General features: G+C 37.3%; 1 protein-coding gene across 3 annotated transcripts in view; it reads left to right on the forward strand.

Moving 5' to 3' along the window:
• The first annotated feature begins 403 nt into the window (after window positions 1-403).
• Window positions 404-21,667, forward strand: part of Bmp5 (bone morphogenetic protein 5) — a 143,016-nt gene continuing 121,752 nt past the window's right edge. For 2 of the 3 annotated variants that reach the window (XM_087905378.1, XM_085689397.2), the window contains exon 1: window positions 404-1,670. In XM_087905378.1, the coding sequence (XP_087761504.1) occupies window positions 1,181-1,670 (490 nt within the window). In that variant the 5' untranslated portion in view covers window positions 404-1,180. The remainder of the gene's footprint in view (window positions 1,671-21,667) is intronic. The other variant, XM_048423970.3, reaches the window with a different exon arrangement.

Below are 21,667 nucleotides of genomic sequence, written 5' to 3' on the forward strand. Positions count from 1 at the left end.
TTGTCATTTTTTTTTTGCTTTAAAATAGCTGGTCGTCATTAAGAATCAATAAATTTATTCCAATTGTAAATTTGTCCTTTCAGTTTTTAAAGAAGTAAATTTTAAAGGCATTCAAAAGCTGAAATAATCTCAAGCATGGAACTGAGGCGTATTAAGCTAACTTGCTACAACCTGAGTCTTAATATGGAAGCGCAATAAATACACTCCTCTAAAAAGACCTAAAACACCCTGGGTGGAAGGGTGGCAAAGTTTTCAGTCTGCTAGTTGAAAACTGGCTTTTATCCTCCCTGGAACTTGTCCACCCCACACATCACTGTTGTATGTTGTATGCCTAGTTCTAAAATTGCGAAAATGGAGGCTTTTCTGGTAGCAAAAGGGTTAACTTCTTTTTGCTTTACCAGTTTCAAATTACAATGAGAAGCCTCTTCTTTCCCAGCAGGGTTGTGCTTACATTTCTCCTTAGATCTCTCTTGAAGAGGGCTGGTATATTTGTGCCTGCTGGAGGTGGAATTAACTGTAAGGAGGAGGAAAAGATTGAATGGATTTACAGAAGGATTTCAAGTAAACTCAGGGAAATACATTTACTTGAGCAGTATAACCTTGGGTCTTGTTTTACACTAAGACCATACAAGAGATGTTGAAGTTATCACTAGGCTGCCGGACAAATAGAATTCCAACAGCAAGGTGCAGACCAGCGTAGATCTGTGATTCTGAACTCAGGATTTGTCTTGGAAAGAGTTCAAGCACTGAGAAGAAGGCAGAGCCAATGAAGAGAACTTGGGAGCTACAGATTATCAGAAGACCAGCTTTCGTCAGTTCAAATACCAGAGCCTGATTATCATACATTCACATAGGAATGCATAGGTTATTTGATCGAATAATTTTAGCCAGCTCTTGCTCCATCAATACTGCAAAAGTCCTTAACAACTGTGGATAATTAGAAATCTGAATCTCAGCTTTCTTAGCAATCACTACTCTTGACGTATCTGCAAGTATCTAAAACAGAAGAAAATGGACTGAGTATGTTGTGTTCAGAAATACCACTGTCATGAAGAATAGGTAAATTTGTTTTTACAACTTCACAGCTACTGACAAAGCGTGCTTTCAAGGAACCTGGATTATTATTACTTTTAAGTGGACAAGAAGGATTTAAAATATCGACTTTTGCTTTTGTACAAAAATGCATTGGACCGTATTTTTACTTAGGGGTCTTGTGGGCTTCCTCTGGTGCGGCTGGGTTCAAGTGGGTTATGCCAAAGGAGGTTTGGGAGACAATCACGTTCACTCCAGTTTTATTTATAGAAGACTGCGGAACCATGAAAGACGGGAAATACAGAGGGAAATTCTCTCTATTTTGGGTTTGCCTCACAGACCCAGGCCGTTCTCACCTGGAAAACAAGCATCTTCTGCCCCCCTCTTTATGCTGGATCTGTACAATGCCATGGCCAGCGAAGACAATCCTGAAGAGTCGGAATACTTGGTGAGGGTATCCCTGGCAGGAGAGGCCAAAGAGGCCAGAAAGGGATACCCAGCCTCTCCCAATGGGTATGCTCATCGTATGCAGTTGTCTCCAAGGATCCCGCTGACTACCCAGAGCCCTCCTCTTGCCAGCCTACACGATACCAACTTTCTGAATGATGCCGACATGGTCATGAGCTTCGTCAATTTAGGTATGTTGTTCATTTATTTGTTCATTCGTACTATAAAGAGGAATTTTTTTCTAATGGTAAAGTAGCTTCTTGGTAGGTGGCCGTGTTTATATATTTATTTTATAAAACTCTCCTCAATAACTTCTCTTTCTTTCTTTCTTTTCTTTTTTCCTTTTTTTTTTTTTTACAGTGATACAAGGTTATGCTTTAGGCTACAGCGTCACATATATTTAATGTGGGATAGCTAAAATTTAATGGTCACAATTTGAGTAGAATTTGGTCCTTTGAGAGCCTGCTAAATTTAATTTAAAGATATGCATACCAGGCAATTTATAAAGAGGAAATTTATAAGGATAGCAATGCTTTGGGCAAAAAAGAAAAGGGAAAGAAATGAAGAAAGGAAGAGACAAATATGTATGTATGGGAAAATAAAAGTAACTTTCCAAACCATTTTTGTTAGTAATTTAAAGAACGTGTGAATACATATTCATATGCTACTTAAAAATTTCATCTAGGGGAAGAAATGATTGTACAAATCTTTAAATGAAGTTGACCAAGATCAACTGAAACTGCAAAGTATTAACAATCAAGGGAGTTCAAAGACAAAACAGTTTAGAAAAGAAAATCTAACCTAATTGAAACGCCCCTTCACTGTGACGATTAAAATGTAGTCACGCCTAATTGATTTTTGACATGGGCAAGATAAATATGAAACTTGCCTTGATGGTATTTATCTATCCCAGATTCCCCTTGGAGATAAATATACTTAACTGACAATTTTCTATAAATATCAACCAGGATATTAAGGAATAGGTTTTAAAACTGTCTTTTATTCAGTGCTGTTGCTTTGCAGTAATTTTTAAATACTGACAATCTCAAATGGCAGACCCCTGCCTAGCATTCCCTCTACAGGAATATTACACAGTTTACCTACTTAAAATGGTTTTACAAGGGCCGTTTTAACTTAAAATACTTTAGTACAAACTAAAGACGAATTGACTGTCTTTAGACGTTTAAAGGAAAGTAACATTAAACATAATAAAACTTAAAATTTAACCAACAAATTTAATAAATTTTAAAGAGTGAAGGTCCCTATAAAGTAATACCTTTTAAATTGTACATTAAAATGTGATCTGGGGTGACTTCAAAATATTTTGCTCTACACCTACTAAAAAATATCCTTGTATACTATCTCAAAGGAAATACTTTTTGAAAAGTCAGATGGCAGTGACTCTTGGGGACATGTGGCCATGTTTGTAATGTATGTTTCTTACTATGCTGTGGTCATTCACTCTTAGGAATCCTGGCATGAAGGATAAGGGGCTTACTAAATCATATGTTTTGTGTTACCAGGGACAAAGCTTTTAGTGCTGAGCTGTAGAAAGCCATCCTCCACGGCATGCCAGGTGCTCCGCAGGTCTTTCTCGTGGCGTTTTCTTTTGTACATATAATTAACAGGCTTGAGTAAGAGCTTTCAAATAGGACTTAATTCTAAATTGGTTTGATTGCTTCTTCTTAGTCTAAGGGGCCTGAAAATATTCCTTGTAGAACATGTGACTTTTCAGTTTTTTTAATTCAAGGATTCATATTAATATCAATAGAATATCTTTTGCTCAGCATCACTAAATGTAGATCACTGAAATCACCATGTTTAGCTGCAGACATCTTACATAGATTTTAGACCATGTAAACATCTAACTATAAATCAAACCCCGTCATTTTTACCTTAAATTATTTATTGATTTGGTCACTTTAGAGAAGCAAATCTAAGCTATTAGACCAAATTCAGTTGTTTGTTTAGGGCATCTAAATTTGTGATTAAGCAAAACCAGCTCAGTCACAAATCTGTCTTAATATATTTCATTTAACTGAATCTTTTAATCATTCTCAATAGACATATAGTGTTATTTTGTAAAATAATTAGACTTTTGAAGTTGTATGCCATGATGTTTTATAAATATAGATAAAATAAGAAAACAAAGCAAACAGAAAACAGTTTATTCAATAATTTCTAGAACCCTGTTTTACTATTAAGTAATATTTTTGCTTTTAAGTTAACGGTATTTTTCTTGTGTTGGTCATAGAATGATGGTCAGCTGTTTACAAGCCCGTTACTTACATCAGCACATATAATTGTTTATTTATTCTAGGAAATAATAGATTTAAACTTCATAAGCATTATTTTGATCATGCTTAAACAGGTGATGAGTGCTGTTTTCCTAAATAACAAACCATATGTTTTTTCTTTATTAATAATCCTCAAATCTCATAAGAAATTACCAGAAAATGGATTCTTATTCTGGGTGAATTTTTGCCATTGCCTTGAAGTAAAATTGAGCTATAATTTTATTACTCTTAAAACATACCTACTGTTGCTTCTAAGCCTTATGGCTAAGATCAAGTATAAAATATGCCTACTAATATAATCAAACTTTATAGCCAATCACTACCTAGTGTAAAGCTGACTTCTGTATTTCTCCCATGCATAAGACAAATCAAAGCATACTTGAAAAGCAAAGAGAAGAATATAATTATAAAATGGACAAAAATTCCAATGTTTTTCATGTAATTCACCGGCATATATTACCTTCACTATGCTTCACACTGTCACAAAGCTCAAGAGATATTTATTTATTTAGTATCTGAAAAGATTTCTATGTCGTGGAGACTATTTCCAAATGAGTTCAGTTAATGTAGTAGGGGGCGTGTTCTGAGAAAGCCACCTGCGTGTATAAATATGTGAATGGCATCTGTAACATTTCTCATAACTAACTTAATCCAGATCCAGAATCATATCCAACAAAATATTTATTTTAAAACTTTCTTGTGAATTGGTATTGTTTTGATAAATGAAAAAGTATTATTATTTATAAAAGATAAATATGAGATATAAATAATGGGACTTAGGGTAGGTAAGCATCTAAATAAATCAAACTTACTATTTTACATTTAAATGATTTTTTAACAACTTGTTCATTTTAAAGAAGCAAATCTAAACGGTCAGACCAAATTTAGTTTCTGCTACAGTGAGAAATTTTTGCAGATTAAATCCCCACCCAAAAATTGTTGAATATCAGCCAAATTATTGTTGAACTGATAACACTTAATTTTATGGGGAATAAAAATATCCTTCTGGTAATTCTTTTTACTTTTTATATCTCTTTTTCCTAAATGTTTACTTGGTTTGTGAATGAAGTACTTATACAAATGAGCAGTTAGATTATACACCTTTAGTATTTAAGTACAATTCCTGTCTTGGGAAATATGCCTATGGGGTAGTTCTAAAATTATTTTTAAAAATTAGATAACAATATTTCATCTAATTATTTAATGATACTAAATGATACAAGACTAAATATTTTAGAGAAAATCATAAAAATGTGAAACTTGTGTTATTCATTACCTACATAAATTTTTCTGAAAGCAAAAACTGACATTTGTTTTTATTAGTGGTTTTTGGATCATTGTGTTGATTTAAAATTCTTTTTAGACACATTTTAAGCATATATATTAGTGTACTGGTATAAAGTATATAGATGCAGTATTTGGCATTTTCATGATTTATAGCATGTTAGATATAAAAGGAGCAATACAGAGAACTAAATTAAGGCTCCCTTTTTAAAATCAATAAACCCCCTTTGTTAGAAAAAATATAATGTTTATGTCATCAATTGACAGCTTTGAAAGTCATCGTTGGTATTTACTGTTGTTGATGGAGAGGAACTTATGTATCAATCTTTGTAAAGATGCTGCCTATGGCATGGAGGCTCTCCAACAGAATCATTAACAGCTATAATATAACATATCCATAAACACATGCAAAATATTGTTTAATATAAGTGATGGGTTGAGAGAAAAGGTGATTCAAACCACCATGGATTATGTCTGAAATAAGAAATACTGATATTGGGTAAAACTGGGAGTTGTCTTTAATATTTTTTCCCTCTGTTTGAAGGGAAAAATTAAATTATTGCTAAGGACAAAAACCCTTTTCCCTCTTCATCAATAATCATTCTCTTTTATAAGCAAGACAACTAGATTGAGGTTCTTAAAGCTAGTTTATTGCCGAATGACTGGGGCAGCTCCCAGAGGGAGATTATTATAAACATAGTATAAGAAAAAAAATATTTTAATGGTCATTTACAAAATAGTCAGTTTCAAAAGTCTAATGACAAGTAACTTTGGAATTAGGAAGGAACGGACACACAGCTGGGAGGAGTTGGACAGGTCCCAAGCCCACCTCTGGCTCCTTAGTCTCTCACTGTCTATAATTACACTCTTTCCTTACCCTTTGCCCCAACCCCAACACTTTTAATTCTCCCCCTTTTAGTTCTGCAGTTTCTGGAGCCCCAGGCTTTCTTGGCATGCTGTCTTTACTGCTCCCACCCTTCCTGGGAGTTGCCTTTGGTCCTACTTTCTTTATAACTAAAGGCTTAGATTAGTTGAAAATCAATTAGTTCCAGTTTGAGAATCTAGGTACAGCCTCCTGTTTCCTCAGTAGCTGAAAAGGAAAAGGTAATGATCTGCCAGTTGCAGCCTCCACCCACTGGGACGAGAGCACCCCAGGGCCTTAGAATTCTCTGGCTTCTGCTGTCCCTTGCAATGATTTCTCTGACACCCCCTCCCTGCCTTCCTCTTATCCACTCTATTTGAGGATCGCTTTGATAAAACTTAATAGATTTTTTTGACTTTACTATTCTTAAAGATGATTAAAATTTAAAAGGAAAAAAATAAACTAAAGTAAAAGACTGAAAAGACTACAGCACTGAACAAAACTAATTCAACATTCAATTGCCATCCAACTTTTCTTTATATTATCTTTATTGAAGACCAACCCCACTAATATTAAGAAATTATTTCCCCTATTAAGTTCTCAAGAGGCAATAATGAACTAGATTAAAACCATGTAGATAAGGCTGATAAAGAAATAAAACACTTCTTAAAAATAGTTTAAAAATGCAGTAAATGAGGTAGTTACTCAAAGCTGGTCCTTGAGGTGTGCAGGTGGAGAACGTGCTGGGAAATCCTCAGTCCCTCTCAGGCTGACACAAAAGCTAATTTAACACCCCCAATGACATTCCAATGACATTAGCTCTAGCAAAAAACCCTTTCACCCTTTTGCATTGAAATACTGACTTGGGGAAAAGAAAGCATATATCTCAGTATATGTGCATAAGGAACACACAGACCAACTACTATGTACAGTCATAAATAATGTAGTAGTTTGGCTTAAAAAAAAAAAACAAACACACCACAGGTCAAAGGAAGAGGCTTTGCTAATGCACACACAGACAAGGGCTGAGATCACAGGAACCGCTCACAGGACTGGAGGAAACAATGAATCCCTTGTTCTAAGGAGTATTTATGAGGTCTTCTTTGCACCTCTCCTTCATATTTTATGAGCTAGTCTTCGGGGTTTCCCCTCTTTGCTCATCTCTTAAAATAGTACCCGTGGCTAAGATATCCTTTAAAGCCCGACAGCCCTGTCAAGCGGCTCATTCATTTGGAGGGGAGAGGGGTTTGTTTTCATGTTGTGAGATTGGGATGTTTAAGACTCAGCTCACAAAGTTTGACAGTAAGATAAAAATAATGATGGGAAGACGTTTCTGTCCCCTATCCTCCCCCCAGAAATGTTTAAAATGATCCACATAACCAAGTAGTCACCTTTGTCATTTGTATGAGAGTTGTTCAAACAGTGGAGGATAGATTCTAATTAAAAAGACCTATAAAAAAAAATCTATTAGTGTAAACAGTGTTTAAAATGTGGGGAAAATGTATCTATAGATTAGTAGGAGTGATATTTAGTACTTTTGGAAGAAAAGAAGCTAACAACAACAATATATCCAAAGAAAGTTCATTGTCCTCTGCTCAGCAGGCAAAGAGCTAAATAAATATCACGTGACACTTAGATAGCAAAGCCATGTGAGGTTTAAAATAGGCATCAAAGCAGTTAAAGTAAGACCTTGCAAGTCTATACTCTCTAAGATAATGATATCCTTATCCTCATAATATGTTCTTTCACCCTCCTTTTCATGAGCAGTGGGATATTAAAGGTCCTCTTCATGCAAGCAATAATTCCATGTTTTAGAAACAAATTGAATATAATTAAGGTATATATTAGATACTGTGTTTATTTAATTAATTACTAGAACTGGGTGTTAACAACTTTCCAATACTGAATGAGCTTCCTAGAAAAATATATGTATGTATGCATATGTATACACACACACACACATGTAAGTTTTGGCAGTTGCCACCAAGCCTGACAAACTGAGTTCCATCTCTGAAATCCACATGGTAGAAAGACAGAAGTGAACTACTTTAATTTTTCTTCTGATCTCCATCCACATGCTGTGGCATGCATGCACAAAACACACACACAGCCACACGCACACCACACCAAGCCAGTAAGTGTTTATAAACCTACATACACATATCCATCCATCCATCCATCCATCCATCCATCCATCCATCCACCCACCCACCCACCCACCCACCCACCCACCCACCCACCCACCCACCCACCCATCCATCCATCCATCCATCCATCCATCCATCCATCCATCCATCCATCCATCCATCCATCCATCCATCCATCTATCTATCTATCTATCTATCTATCTATCTATCTATCTATCTATCTATCTATCTATATCTATATACACCTTAAGAAAGGCATGATTGAGTTCTGTAATACCATATTTAGATTTTAATTGACTGTTGGATGTGTCAGAACAAGGAAAACATTACTTTTTGTAACTTTCATAAAACACTTCTGACACGATCACTGGTATTATTTTAAGAGAAGTTCAGGTTCTGTCGTTTGCTGTGACCAGGCTTCTTTCACAGTTATGACTCTGCCCTTCGCCTTTCTGCGGAGGAAACACACTCCTTCCAGAATGTCAGTTCATGGTAGGTTCCTGTTTTTAAGACTCATTTGTAAATTAAATGTAAGTGCTGTCTTTTCTATGATTCCATCACGGAGGTACATGACACCAAGGAAGCTCGGCTGCCTTATCTGGAATCAAGGGTTCAAGCTGGCAGGCAGTGCAGCCTTGAGCAAGTTGAGTGCTCTGTGGCTCTGCCTGTCACTGGGTGTCAAAGGACGGAATGACTGCTGTGCATCCATCTTCAAGGACTTCAAGTCTTTAAAAGACATAAGCAGTGGTTCTCAACCTTCCTGACGCTGTGGACCCTTTGATACAGTCCCTCATGCGGTGACCCCCAACCATAAAATTATCTGATTGCGACTTCAGAATTGTAATTTTGCTACTGTTTGAACCATAATATAAGTATTGATATGAGACCCCCATGAAACAGTCACCTCAAAGGGCTCATGACCCACAGGTTGAGAACCACTGCATTAAGGCATAGACAAGCACCTGCGATTGTTATTACATTGCATTATTCGGCATCTACAGCATAGTTATAGGTTCTGTGCATCACAGTGTGAGATTAAACAGTGAGTCCTTGTCTAAAAGTGGCTAGCAATTCTAAGATGGTGCCAGAGGAATATGAGATCAAAGACAAGGCCCTACTAAGCCTGGGGCCCTTCTCCTCCACACCCACGACACAGGGCCTGGCTGTGGCATTTGCTTACAAGCCACACCCTTCTTATCCCTGTATTACCCCAGCATTTGTTCAGAGTCCCAGAAGAGGAAACACTTGTAAGCTGAATCATTTGAGGGAAATTTGATTACTATTGATACTGTTGTGGTCAGATCTTCTCAACACAATGTAGGCAATACTTAGTAGCCCAGCACAGCTCAGGGCTTTTCATGACTCTTAGGCAGATGATGAAACTTGTTCGCAGAAGATTTGCAGAGCAGATGTGTGGGGAAGGGGCCTGGAGAGGCACTGCAGCCTTGGGAGCAAAGATGCCATCTAGCCAGTCCCCAGATGTTCAGCAGGGAAGGAAAGCAAACAATAAATTCCTAGACTGTATTCCTATCCACGGTTCCCATTCATGCTCCTTACTGATAGTCACAGAACTCATTAGCAGCCTCCCAAATCTTCATGGTGCAGAGGGCAGAGCAGCAATATGTGGCAAAGTGTGGAAAAGAGCTGATCTTGAGGTCCACACTAAAAATGTGGACACAAATAAATAAAGGATTGGATGCTTGGTCCATTGGGTTCTAGAATTACTTTACTTTCAGTGTAAGTTACTCACATGCATGTTGAAATTTTTAAAATTAACTTATGTCTTTTAAACGGGAGAATCATATTTTCTCTTGAGAGAATTATTTCAGGAGTTGAAAATAAACTGAAGAAAGCAACCATCCCATTCTGGGGGAGGGGAAAGAAAAAAATCTGTAAATTGTATATAGGATGCCGATGTCAACATTAAAATTACTTTAGAATGAATCAAGCTCTTAGAAAAGCTAAAACAAGCACGGAAAATCCCCAAAGCTGTTAATAAAAAAAAGAGAAATATCAATCTTAGTAAGATACTGTGGTACCCAGGCAGCAGATTCAGTCCAGAGCACACCAGAAAGCAACAGTCAGGGAGGGCAAGTGTGGGGAGAACCATATTTTCCTTCCTAAAGTTTACCTTCAGCTGCTGTTTCCAAATGATTCACGTCTGTGCACTAGAGCTTGAGTTCCGAGGGCCGCTATAGAATATTCTCACATGCAGCATTCACATTCCACAATTAATGTTGCAAGAAAACATAACACTACGGTAAGGCAAGTTGGGATTATTGTCTTTCTTGCTTGAACCTCCACTCTCCCCAGGTAGAATTGTTTGAGTCACAGAAGCAGAATTTAGTGGAATATCAAGTATTTCAGCTACGATTTTCTCGTAAATAAGCAACCGCTGAGCCTGGAGGCCAAAACTACCTTCCTCGCCTTGAATCATAAGAAACATTGACTAGAACGCTCAACCCCAGGACAGTCCTTCAAATTTATTAGATATTATTATATGTCTTAAATTTTTATATTTTATTTCTTAAAAAAGATGTGTTTACTTTTCTTTATTTTATGGGTGTTTTGCCTGCATGTCTGTCTGTGTATTCTGTGCATGTGGTACCCAAGGAAAGCATTTGAGAGTAAGATCCTCCGAAACTGGCGTTCTAGACAATTCTTAGCCGTCCTGTGAGGGCTGGGAACTAAACCTGGGACTTCTGCAGGAGCAATATTTTTTTTTTAAATGCAGAGCCATCTACACAGCCCTAAATTTTATATTTTTCTTTCAATATTAAATGTGAGGTAAAAGACGGTTCAACTTGAACTTAATGCAAATAATTATGTTAGTAACTGGGTACAAGTGTGGAGGCAGGGAAAATGGTCCATTAATCGGGCCAGCTAATACTCCTTAGATGTACTCTTTGAGCGAGGAAGAGGAGGCTGTTTTATTCCCTTTTTTGCTGCCAATAGGGTTAAAGCGTGAGGGCTTTGTGGAGCCTGTTAGTATACCAACTTCCTGTATATCCTCGAACAAACCATTTCTCTTTATTATAACTGTTTTTAATCCTTTAAGTAGAGATCATAGGAGAAAATGGTAATTTGGATTTAATCGAGTACTGTCACAGACTTGCGAACCTGTATGAGGAACACAGTCAGCGAATATCTTCTATGGCAACTACTCTTAGAGAAGACTCCGAGGAGTCTAAGGCTAGCAGAGATCCACAGTCCACCAGGCTTTGGCAAGTAGATGCATCAGGGAGAATTTGAAAGACTTATGCAACCTTTCTTCTATCCAGAGAAAGACAAAAACAAAGCGTCAGGTTTAATTGACTGCCTTTGTAATGAACTGTTAATGGTTTGATGTGACCTGTGAACAGGGGTTCGTGCACTTGGGCGCTTGCTCCCCTGCTGCCGGTGCTCTTTCAGTGGGTGGTTAGTTTAGATATGAGGCTGACTGGATGAAGGGTCTTGTTGAGGGCGAACACTGGAGATTATTCCAACCCCTCCTCCACCAAGCCTCTCTGCATCCTGGCTGAGGCTACAAAAGAAGCCGTATCCACTCTGCAATGGGGACACTGCTGTCTGCTCCTAAGCCATCCTTAATCATGATGGAGCAACCGTATCTTCTCAAATCAAGAGTCAGAAAAGCCTTCCTCTCTTGCACTGTATTTGTCACACACATAGGATGCCTGCGCTTCAGCGAAGTTAGCCAACTCTACCAGGAGACCTACTGAGGCACTGCCCTATGAGACCCCACATGATGGATTCTGTGATCAGTGGTGACCTTTGTCACATTTCTGGAACGATTGTATGATTTTAATTTATCCAGGAGATTATAAAAGAGGGAAAATGTTGACAGAGGTTTCTGTCCCGCCCGGTTCTGCAGCGGTTCAGTACCAAAGAAACACACAGAGGCCTACATTAATTATAAACTGGTTGGCCTATTAGCTCAGGCTTCTTATTAATTAACTCTTACATCTTACATTAACCCATAATTCTTGTCTGTGTTAGCCACGCTGCTTGTTACCTTTTATCAGTGAGGCATTCTCATCTTGCATCGCCTGCGTCTGGGTGATGACTGCAAACTGAGCCTTTCCTCTTCCCAGAATTCCCCTATTCTGGTCTCCCCACCTGTACTTCTTGCCTGGTTACTGGCCAATCAGCATTAATTATTATTAAACCAATACAAGTGACAAATCTTTACAAGGTACGACACTGTTGTCCCACAGCTGGGGAAGAGAATACAAACTGAAGTTATACAATGAAAAGATACTTGATTGAAAGAAAATGGACGTTCCTTAAATGGCCCTGTGAAGATGGGGAAAAATAGGCAGTTTTTAATGTATATTTTCATAAGTCAATTTGATTTTTGATCCTGAGTTCTTATGACAGGCCTATGATGAAATTTTAGGTGAACAAACTTCTGAGTTTCAAGAAGGAAAACCATGATGCTCAAATAATTATGAAATCCTGAAGATTTTAGTGTTGTCTGTAATTCAGATTAAGTTTGAATTTATGCTTTCTCGTTCAGAGGATTCTCACTGTTGTTTTAACCTTATTGCACATTTGTTCTATTTAGAATTCAGCCTTCAATTTTGTGACTTTGTTAGATTATTTGTTTGGACTAATTTTTTCCCCAGATGACAGCTAAGTCTTTGTTAGTCTGTATAAGTTACAATAACTGTTATAATATTTAAAACAGTTTAAGAACTTACAAGTTTCTTCTTAAATTATCCAAAAAGATAATGAAGTCTACATAACTTAGATCATAATATTTATATTGACTCAATACTTTATAATACATTGAGTAGAAATATAGATTTGATAAAAATTCTAAAAATAACTTTCCCCAGTTTTTAATATATTTCTTAAAATACAGACTAAGATCACATATTCAACATTAAAATTTTATCTCTTCACTTTAAATGTTTAAATAAATCCGACATTGAGTGAAACTAAGCATACTAGCAGACCTGTAAAAGAATGTATTGTTATTTAAATAACTAACTTGAATTAACCTCCTGTGAATAAAGAAAATATTTTTCACATCTCAGCCCCTTTTAACAAAAGTGTGTTATGTTGAACAAAACCTAAGGCAGCCTTTCAGTAAAAAGAGCAAGATGCAGTGGAGGAACCAACCATACTGTAACAGAGTTTAGGGAAATATTCTAACATGTTTACATCCCACTGTGAATCCCAACCCTACATTCCAGATACGTACAGCTCAGATACTCACAAGTTATTTGGGTTTCCTCGGGACAATAGGGCAAAAGAACATCTAATTTTTCAAAGTTTAGTTGTTTCTTCTGTCTATGTCTTGTTCTTTGGGTCTACCTTTCTTGTTTAGTTGTATTTGATTAAGCTACTTCCCTGCTTTCTATTGTTAACTAAATTATGGTCATTGTTTGTTTTGTACTTTATACCATGAAGTCGATACAGTTTCAGTTTATAATGAGTCAGTAGAAATACATTCCACAACTTGTAAAGAATAAAAAAATCCAAGAATTGGCCTAAGGACTTCTCCCCTGTTCTTCCTTGAATCTGCTCATGCTACTGGACATTGAGGACAGTAGTTACTAGTTACTAGTTAAGAAAAATTGGTCAGTATTCTATGACTGTCTTTCTCTTTACCAACAGTTGACTAACATCGTGGAACAAAATAGCAGCAAATTGTAGATTTAAAAAGCCTTTTTTTCTGTTTTACACACACACACACACACACACACACACACACACACACACACGATGACATCATATTTAGTGGTAAGGACCTTTATCTACTCAGCGATTTCCTGCCTTAATTTATAGGACATCACCTCAGTTGTTGGTGTTGGCATAATAATTCACATTACAAAATGCCAGATTGTTCAAGAGGAATAGCAGAAGAAGAACTTAATGATTTTTAATGATTTCTGCTCTATTGGACACCTATCCATTGTCTTAAATATATAGCAAGCATTCCTTATTTTGCCAGAGGTGTAATAGGTCTTTGAATAGGACATACAGGAGGGAGAGCTCAGACTGTCCACTCTTGCATTACCCCACCTTAGTAATGCTAGTGGGATGGCTGTGTAGGAATATTGCTTTACCTCTGTAAAGTTCCATGTGTTTTCCAACACTGTTCTTTATTGCATATGGAATGTAAAGGACATAAAATATGAAAATACAACATAGAATTTATATTTTTTTAAAGGTAAAAAGTCTTTAGAAATGAATTTACCAGCCCTGAAGTCTAACTCTTACAGACTCTTGATTAAGGAGTTAGGTCACTATAGCCTTCTGAAGGAAGCAGAGGCAGAAGGAAGGAAGTACTGTGTAGCCAGACTGAGGGTACCAGTCCTTACAATGCTATACAACTTGCCAGTTACAAGGGACAAAACTATGATTGACTTGTGTTGTTGATTCTGACATTTAAGAATCAAATCTGGCATGTACAAGGAGTAGTATTTGGCAAAAACAGGAAGCAACAGTAAATTGGCCTTGAAGGACCGGCTGGAGAAGGGAGGAAGGAATAAATCAGCTAGTGGCTGAATGGCTCCCACTTGGTTGGCTGGTACAGGGACCACACAGGAAGACTTGGTCTGCAGCTCGAGGTTCCTGTCTTGTTTCTGCTTCTCTGCTCCAGACTGATTGGTGAATCTCATGAGAAACTTGACAGAGTGGAAGCAGAGGCTGTAAGACAATGGCTGTCTATAAATTAGGGAATTCCTGTTCAGACAGACACAGATGGGCTTGGTCTCAGCCACTAGTTGTGGCTGAAACCACTTCTGTGTTCTAGGCCACACTGACAGCTGTGCTCTTGGTGTGTATTTCTTTATCTGTAGTAGTTAGAGCAAATGGCATGGATGTGGGAAGTGGGTTCTTAACTAAGCTAGCTTATTATCCTTGTGTTGCACACATGCTAAGTGCTCCCCCCCCCGTTCCTCACACGTTTTTATTAACTAAAGGCAAACATTTAGGGTATTAAAGAAAATATTTTTGGAATAAAAATACTCTCCAAAGCAAAGTGTTGAAATACATGAAGGAAATTCACCCAATTGCCCATAACTCTCATTAGCAAGCAGGGAGAACAAAAAAATGAGAGGTGTTATGTGTTATCTTACCAACATTTAAAATAGTTTATCAACTTTTAACTAAATGTTTGGGAGCAAGATTAATAATCTCTGCCTTTTTTATCATGAATAAACTATATATTATAATTTCAGGAAAAGGACATTAAATGCACAACTTTCAAATTATGTATATTTTGTTTACTAAAAATGAACACAGAAATACAAATGACTGACATAAATGTCAAGACTGAACAAATTTATTTTATCTTATTTTAAAATATTATTTTTTAAAAAAGTGTGTCAAGGGGTCTGGAGAGATGAATCAACAGTTAAGAGCACTGACTGCTCTTCCGGAAGACCTGAGCTCAATTCCCAGTACCCACATGGAAATTCATAACTCTCTGTAACTCCAGTTTCAGGGGACCCGACACCCTCACGCAGACATACACATTAGCACAATACCAATGCACATAAAATAAAAATAAATAAAGTATTATAACAAAAAAGTATGTTAGGGATCTTGAAGGAGAACCTACGACCGCTTTACTACGCGGTGTAAACTCTCGCTATATCCTAAACATTATTCTTAGACCTACAGATAAGCCTAGTTCTCATTGTTCATCAAGGAAACTTCTCTTTGCTTTTTAAATAACTAGCTAAAATAAGATATAATAAGATGAAACAAAAGCTAACCTATCAGAATAGGACAAAACAAACAAACAAGGAAAAGGGCCCAAGGGAAGGCACAAAAACAGACCTACTCATGCACACACTCAGGAATCCTATAAAAACAGTAAACTGGAAGCCATAATATATACACAGAGGACCTATTGGGGTAAAAAAAAAGAGAGAAGAAAAATTGCATCAATAAAATAAAAATAGAAATAAAAGATGCTAAAATTTAAAGAAAAGGGAAAAGCTATGCCATGACATTATGAGACAAGGAACCTTCATAGGTGCTGTTGAGTTCAATTCTATCCTTCATCCCCTCTGACTTTCTCTCTTTATGTTTCCTCTTCTGCAGGGATCTCTCATCCCTGAGGGGAGAGGTGTGATGGAGACATCCCTGTTTAGGGCAGAGTGTTCCAAGGTCTCTCACTCTCTGCATGATGTCTGGCTGTGGATCTCTATTAGTTCCCATCTCCTGCAGAGGGAAGCTTCTGTGATGATGGCTGAGCAAGGCACTGATCTATGAGTGTAGCAGAATGTCATTAGGAGTCACTTTATTGTTATGTTATTTTAGTTTTTAGAACAGTAGTATTTGGTTACCCTGCGTTTATGGGTTATGTAGCCTCAGTTTCTTGGTCACCCAAGCCATGTCTGGTATGGGTTCCAAACTGGTTGGTTTTGTGTCAACCTGACACAAGCTAGAGTCATCAGAAGAAGCGGTCTCAGTTGATGAAATGCCTCAGTGAGATTCAGCTGTAAGGCATTTCCTCATTTAGTGACCAGTGGGGGAGGTCTATCCCTGGGCTGTTGGCCCTGGCTTTTATAAGAAGGTGGGCTGAAAAAGTCATAGTAAGTGGCACCCCTCCATAGCCTCTGCATCAGTTCCTGCTTTTAGGATCCTGCCCTGTTTGAGTTCCTGTCCTGACTTAATTCAGTGATGAACAGCAATGTGAAAGAGTAAACCAAACAAAATCTTTCCTCCCTAACTTGGTTTTTGGTCATGGTGTTTCATCACAGAAATAGAAACCCCAATTAAGACAAGTTCCATCTCATGGATTTACATTTCTCCTTTGGTAGTGTGCAGAGTTCCTTCCACTGCCAAAGATGGTAGCACATGGGGTGAAGGCTCTATATAGGCACTTGTCAACTTCTCCATGCTCAATTAGTTCTATGGGTGTTGTCTTAAGCAATGAGATCCTGCTGTTTGTTTGTGGAGAGCAAACAATCTATAGTCTTGGCAATAGCCTAGGTTGTTTAGGGGTTTCCATATAACCTCTTTGGCCAACAACTCAGTTTGTTGTAACTCAATCCCAGTAACTGGAAGCTTCACCTGGTGACAAGAAATATTAATTTTGGCCTCTGTGTCCCCCATTATTTAGAGATTTTATTTAGATTACCTCCATTTATGTATATGTTAGGAAGCTTCCACTGCATTAGGTTTCCACACTACTCTTTAAATGGTCCTTAGCTTTAGCTGTCTTTTCCTGTATTCCTTCCATGGTCCACATCTCTCCTTCCCATCTTCACTTGACCCTCTCCTTCTAGAACTCCCACCCATCCATCCATAACTATTTTCATTTCCTAGGGAGATCAATCTGTCCACACCCCAAGTCCCTTACTCTATATACCTAAATTCTATGAATTGTTGTTTGGTTATCATTGGCATAACAGTTAATATCCATATGTAAGTGAAAACATATCATACTTGTCTTTCTGGGTTACCTCACTCAGGATGAATTTTTTTCTAGTTCCATCCATTTACCTGTAAATTTAATCTTTTTAAATGGCTGAGTAATGCTCCATTGTATAAATGTATTACATTTTCTTTATTCTTTTGCTGAGGAGCATCAAGGTTGCTTCCAATTTCTGACTATATGAATAGAGAAGCCATAAACATGGCTGAGCAGTGTCTCTGTGGTGTGTTGAAGCACCCTTTGGGTATATGACCAAAAGTGGTGCAGCTGGATCCAGAGGCAGCACGTCTTATCAAGGAAGCACCTCACTAATTTCCATAGTGACTGTACAAGTTTGCACTCACCAACAATGAACGAGTGTTCCCCTTATTTTATGTCCTCACCAGCATGAGCCATCTGTCATTTGCTTAATTGATCTTTGTCATTCTGGTAGCTGTTCTTATATGAAAATCTCAGAGTAGTCTTGATTTGCATTTACCTGATGACTTAGGATGTTCAGCATTTCCTTAAGTGTTTCTCAGCCATTGTAGTTTCTTCTTTTGAGAAGTCTCTGTTTATATCTATACTCCAATATTTGATTGGGCTATTTGTGCTCTGATATTTAGTTTTTTTGAGATCTTTATATATTTTGGACACAAACTCTCTATCAGATGTATAGTGTTAAAAATCTTTTTCCTTCCTGTAGGCTCCTACTTCATCTGAATAACAATGCCCTTTGCTGTACATCAGATTTCCAGCTTCATGAGGTCCCATTGATTGATTGTTGATATTAGTATCTGTGCTATTGGTGTTCTGTTCAGAGTGTCTTTTCCTGTGCCAATGTGTTCAAGGTTATCCCCCACTTTCTCCTCTATCAGGTTCAGTGTATCTGGTTTAAATTGAGATCTTTGATCCACTTGAACTTGATTCTTGTGCAGGAGGATATGTCTGGATCTATTTGCATTCTTCTACTGACATCCATCCAGTTTGACCAGAACTATTTGTTTAAGATGAAATACAGGGTGTATTTCAGGTTTCTTTATAAAAAATTAGGTGTCTGTATAGGATTTATGTATGGGATTTCAGTTTGACTCAGTTGATTATTGTATCTTTTTTGTGCCAATGCCATGCTGTTATTATTACCATAGCTCTGCAGTGCAACTTGAAACTGGAGCTGGCGATACTTCTAGCAAACAGTTCCTTTGGTATTCAGAATTGTTTAAGCTATCCTGTTTTTTTTTTTTTGTGTTTCTATATGAAGCTGAAAATGGTCCTTTTGTGATCTGTGAAAAACTGTCTTGAAATGTTGGTGGAAATAGCACTGAATCTGTATATAGATTTTTGTGGGATGGCCATTTTTACTATGTTCTGGGTTCTGGGAACCAAACGTAGGACCTCTGCAAAAGCAGCATGTGCTTTATTTAAATAGTGGTGCTGTCTGTCCAGTCCCTGATTTCCTTTCTTTAGATTGTCTGGAAACTTTCAAATTTTCACATTTGAAAATATTCTACTAAAATAACCTCACTAGACAGTTCATAGTAAGATTTTATTTTATTTGGTTATAATTTCATAATTATTTGGAATTCTTTGGTTTTTTTATATTGCTGGTTATTTGATATAAACAATGACTAACATAGTGATTATTATAAAAAGATATAATTGTAATTAAATTCTTCACTATTTGTTGTGTCATTATGTTGGATTGTAAGCTTCCAAAGAATTCAATGTTTATTAAGACAAAAACGACCAAAATGTGCCAATTGGCAATGTTTGAACTTGCACTGACACATTTTTTCTACTAGAAGGGATGCTTTATCATTGACATTGTCCAGAGTTTCTGAGGCAGGATAATGATAAAAAACACAGTGCGTCTAATTGCCTATGTTCTTGTTTTTGAATTCTCTACAGAAAACAGATCGCTTTCTCAGACGTAGAGTGGCTCATAGGCTGACCTCCTACCCACAGTGATCTTAGTAGAAAAGTGATGACATTCAATAAAACTCAGAATATAAATATCATAATTAACAATATATTTATTTATTTACTTATTTTTATCTTTGAAAGATTAAAATCAAATCTTTATAATTTGATTACAACATTTCTCCTTCCCTTTCCTTCCTCTAAACCCTCCCATACACTCCTTCCTGCTCTTCTTCAAATTCAAGCCCCCTCCCCCTCTTTGGTTGCTAATTGTTATTGTATACATATAAGTATATGTTTATACATTCCTAGCCATAACAACAGTAGGCATTTTAATGTTAAGAGTGTGTCTGATAAGATGTTCATTTTTGAAATTGGAGTAACTGATAAATGGAAGAACAGGACATATACATCTTAACGTAGACTGTTGTAAAACTATACTCAGTATTATGAAGTTTTACAATGTCCTTACAGCATATGCAGTTTAGGATTTGAGTACAACAGGATATTCATGAAGCAGGGGGGTCGGGAAAGAAATGCTAGTGCAACAAGAAACTACTATGCGATAGGTCATGCTTACAACTATAGCAGAATTCGGTCTTTACTATTTATTAATTTATTAATTAAATTAAGCCATTCTTGGTTTAGAGTGGTCCCTGGAGTAAGTATGAGCTGTTAACAGAAATAATAAAATCTTACTAATAGGTGAGATTTGATTAGATCACTACTAAATCATTTTCTGTCCAAGAAAAAGGAAACAAAAGGACAAAGCCAAGAACTGATTTTGTGTAAACAATATTTAGAGCATACTTGTAGGTATGCATGTGGTTCAGTTGTTAAGACAAGGAGAAGCAAGTTCAGACTGCGTTACACAGTGAGTCGGAGGCAGCCCTGAGCAAATGACCTGTCTTAAAAACAAAAAAGTGGAGTGTACATTAAAAAAAATACATACACACACATACACACACATACACACACACACACACACACATATCCTAAATCCACAGAGTCCTCTGGAGTCTGGTGGCCCCGCTCCACTTCTCTCCAGTGGTGCCCCGGTTGTAACCCTGCTGACATTTCTCTCTCCACAGCCTTTCCAGGTCTGCTTCCCACCTCCAGGAAGAAAATGATGCTTCTGGACCCCTAGATGGGCTCTGCTTACCATTCCTTCCTTCCAGTCTTCTGTAAAACCATTAACCAACCCGCCCCTCCCCCAATGTGTACATATAGCACAATCTGTCCCAAGACAAGCCAGAAAGTTTGTTTTGTTTTTAGAAGTTGCTTCTGTTTTCTGCCATAAACACAAATAATCCGCTAAAAGATACAATGCCAAGACCTGTTTAGCTGCTTAGGATGGGGAAAGGAAAATTAAAAAACAAACAAACAAACTGAAAAATAGCTCCTTTTCCTCATTTCCATCGAAATTACAAAGTGATCAAAACACAGTAGTAAAATTCCATGACATGATGCTCTGGATGTAAGGATTGTATGGAAAGAAGGGACAGGGGATTTCTCTTGGGCAGTGCATCTTTTACCATAAAGTTAAAACAGTTTTGTAAATAACTATGATTTTCCAGATGTCTGCTGCAATCATACATTCATAATGGCTGTATATGTATCTTATTTAAACCATTGTAAGCCCTGTAATGTAAGTTTACTATGAGGAACTTGCAGTTTGGACAAGCCAGTATTATATAACCAGTGAGAAAATGAGATTGAAGTATATTCTCTTAGTATTATATTTGTTATATTAAATATTAATATAATATGTACTATACAACATATTTACATATAACATGTAATAGTATAGGATTATACTTCTAGCTCGAGCCAGGTTAGCAGATGACACCCGGCGTTTGAATCCCAGTCATTCAGAAAGAATAAATGTCTTTTTTTTTTTTTTTTTTTTTTTTTTTTAGTAAATTTTATTAAATTATAAAAGTTTCCATTTCCACCCCCCCTCCCAACACCCTCCCACTCCCCCTACTCCCCCTCCTCCTCCCTCTTCGTCCCCCAGGGCGGTCAGGGTTTCCTGCCCTGTGGGAAGTTCCAGTTCCTTCCCCCTCCCTCCAGGTCCAGGAAGGTGAGTGTCCAAACAGACTGGATCCCCAAAATCCATTATATGTAGAGGAAACAGGTCCCAGTGTCATAGTCAATGGCTTTTCAGAAAGACTTCGGGTCAGCCACAGTCAGAGAATCCGGCCAAATTCGGAGAGTCTGGTTAGATCACGTCCTCTTTCAGTCCCAGTCCAACTGGCCTTGGTAAACTCTCATCAGATCCGTTCCCTTGTATCAGTGG

The sequence above is a fragment of the Myodes glareolus genome, chromosome 4, assembly GCF_982192425.1.
Source record: "Myodes glareolus chromosome 4, mMyoGla1.1, whole genome shotgun sequence".
Lineage (NCBI taxonomy): Eukaryota > Metazoa > Chordata > Mammalia > Rodentia > Cricetidae > Myodes > Myodes glareolus.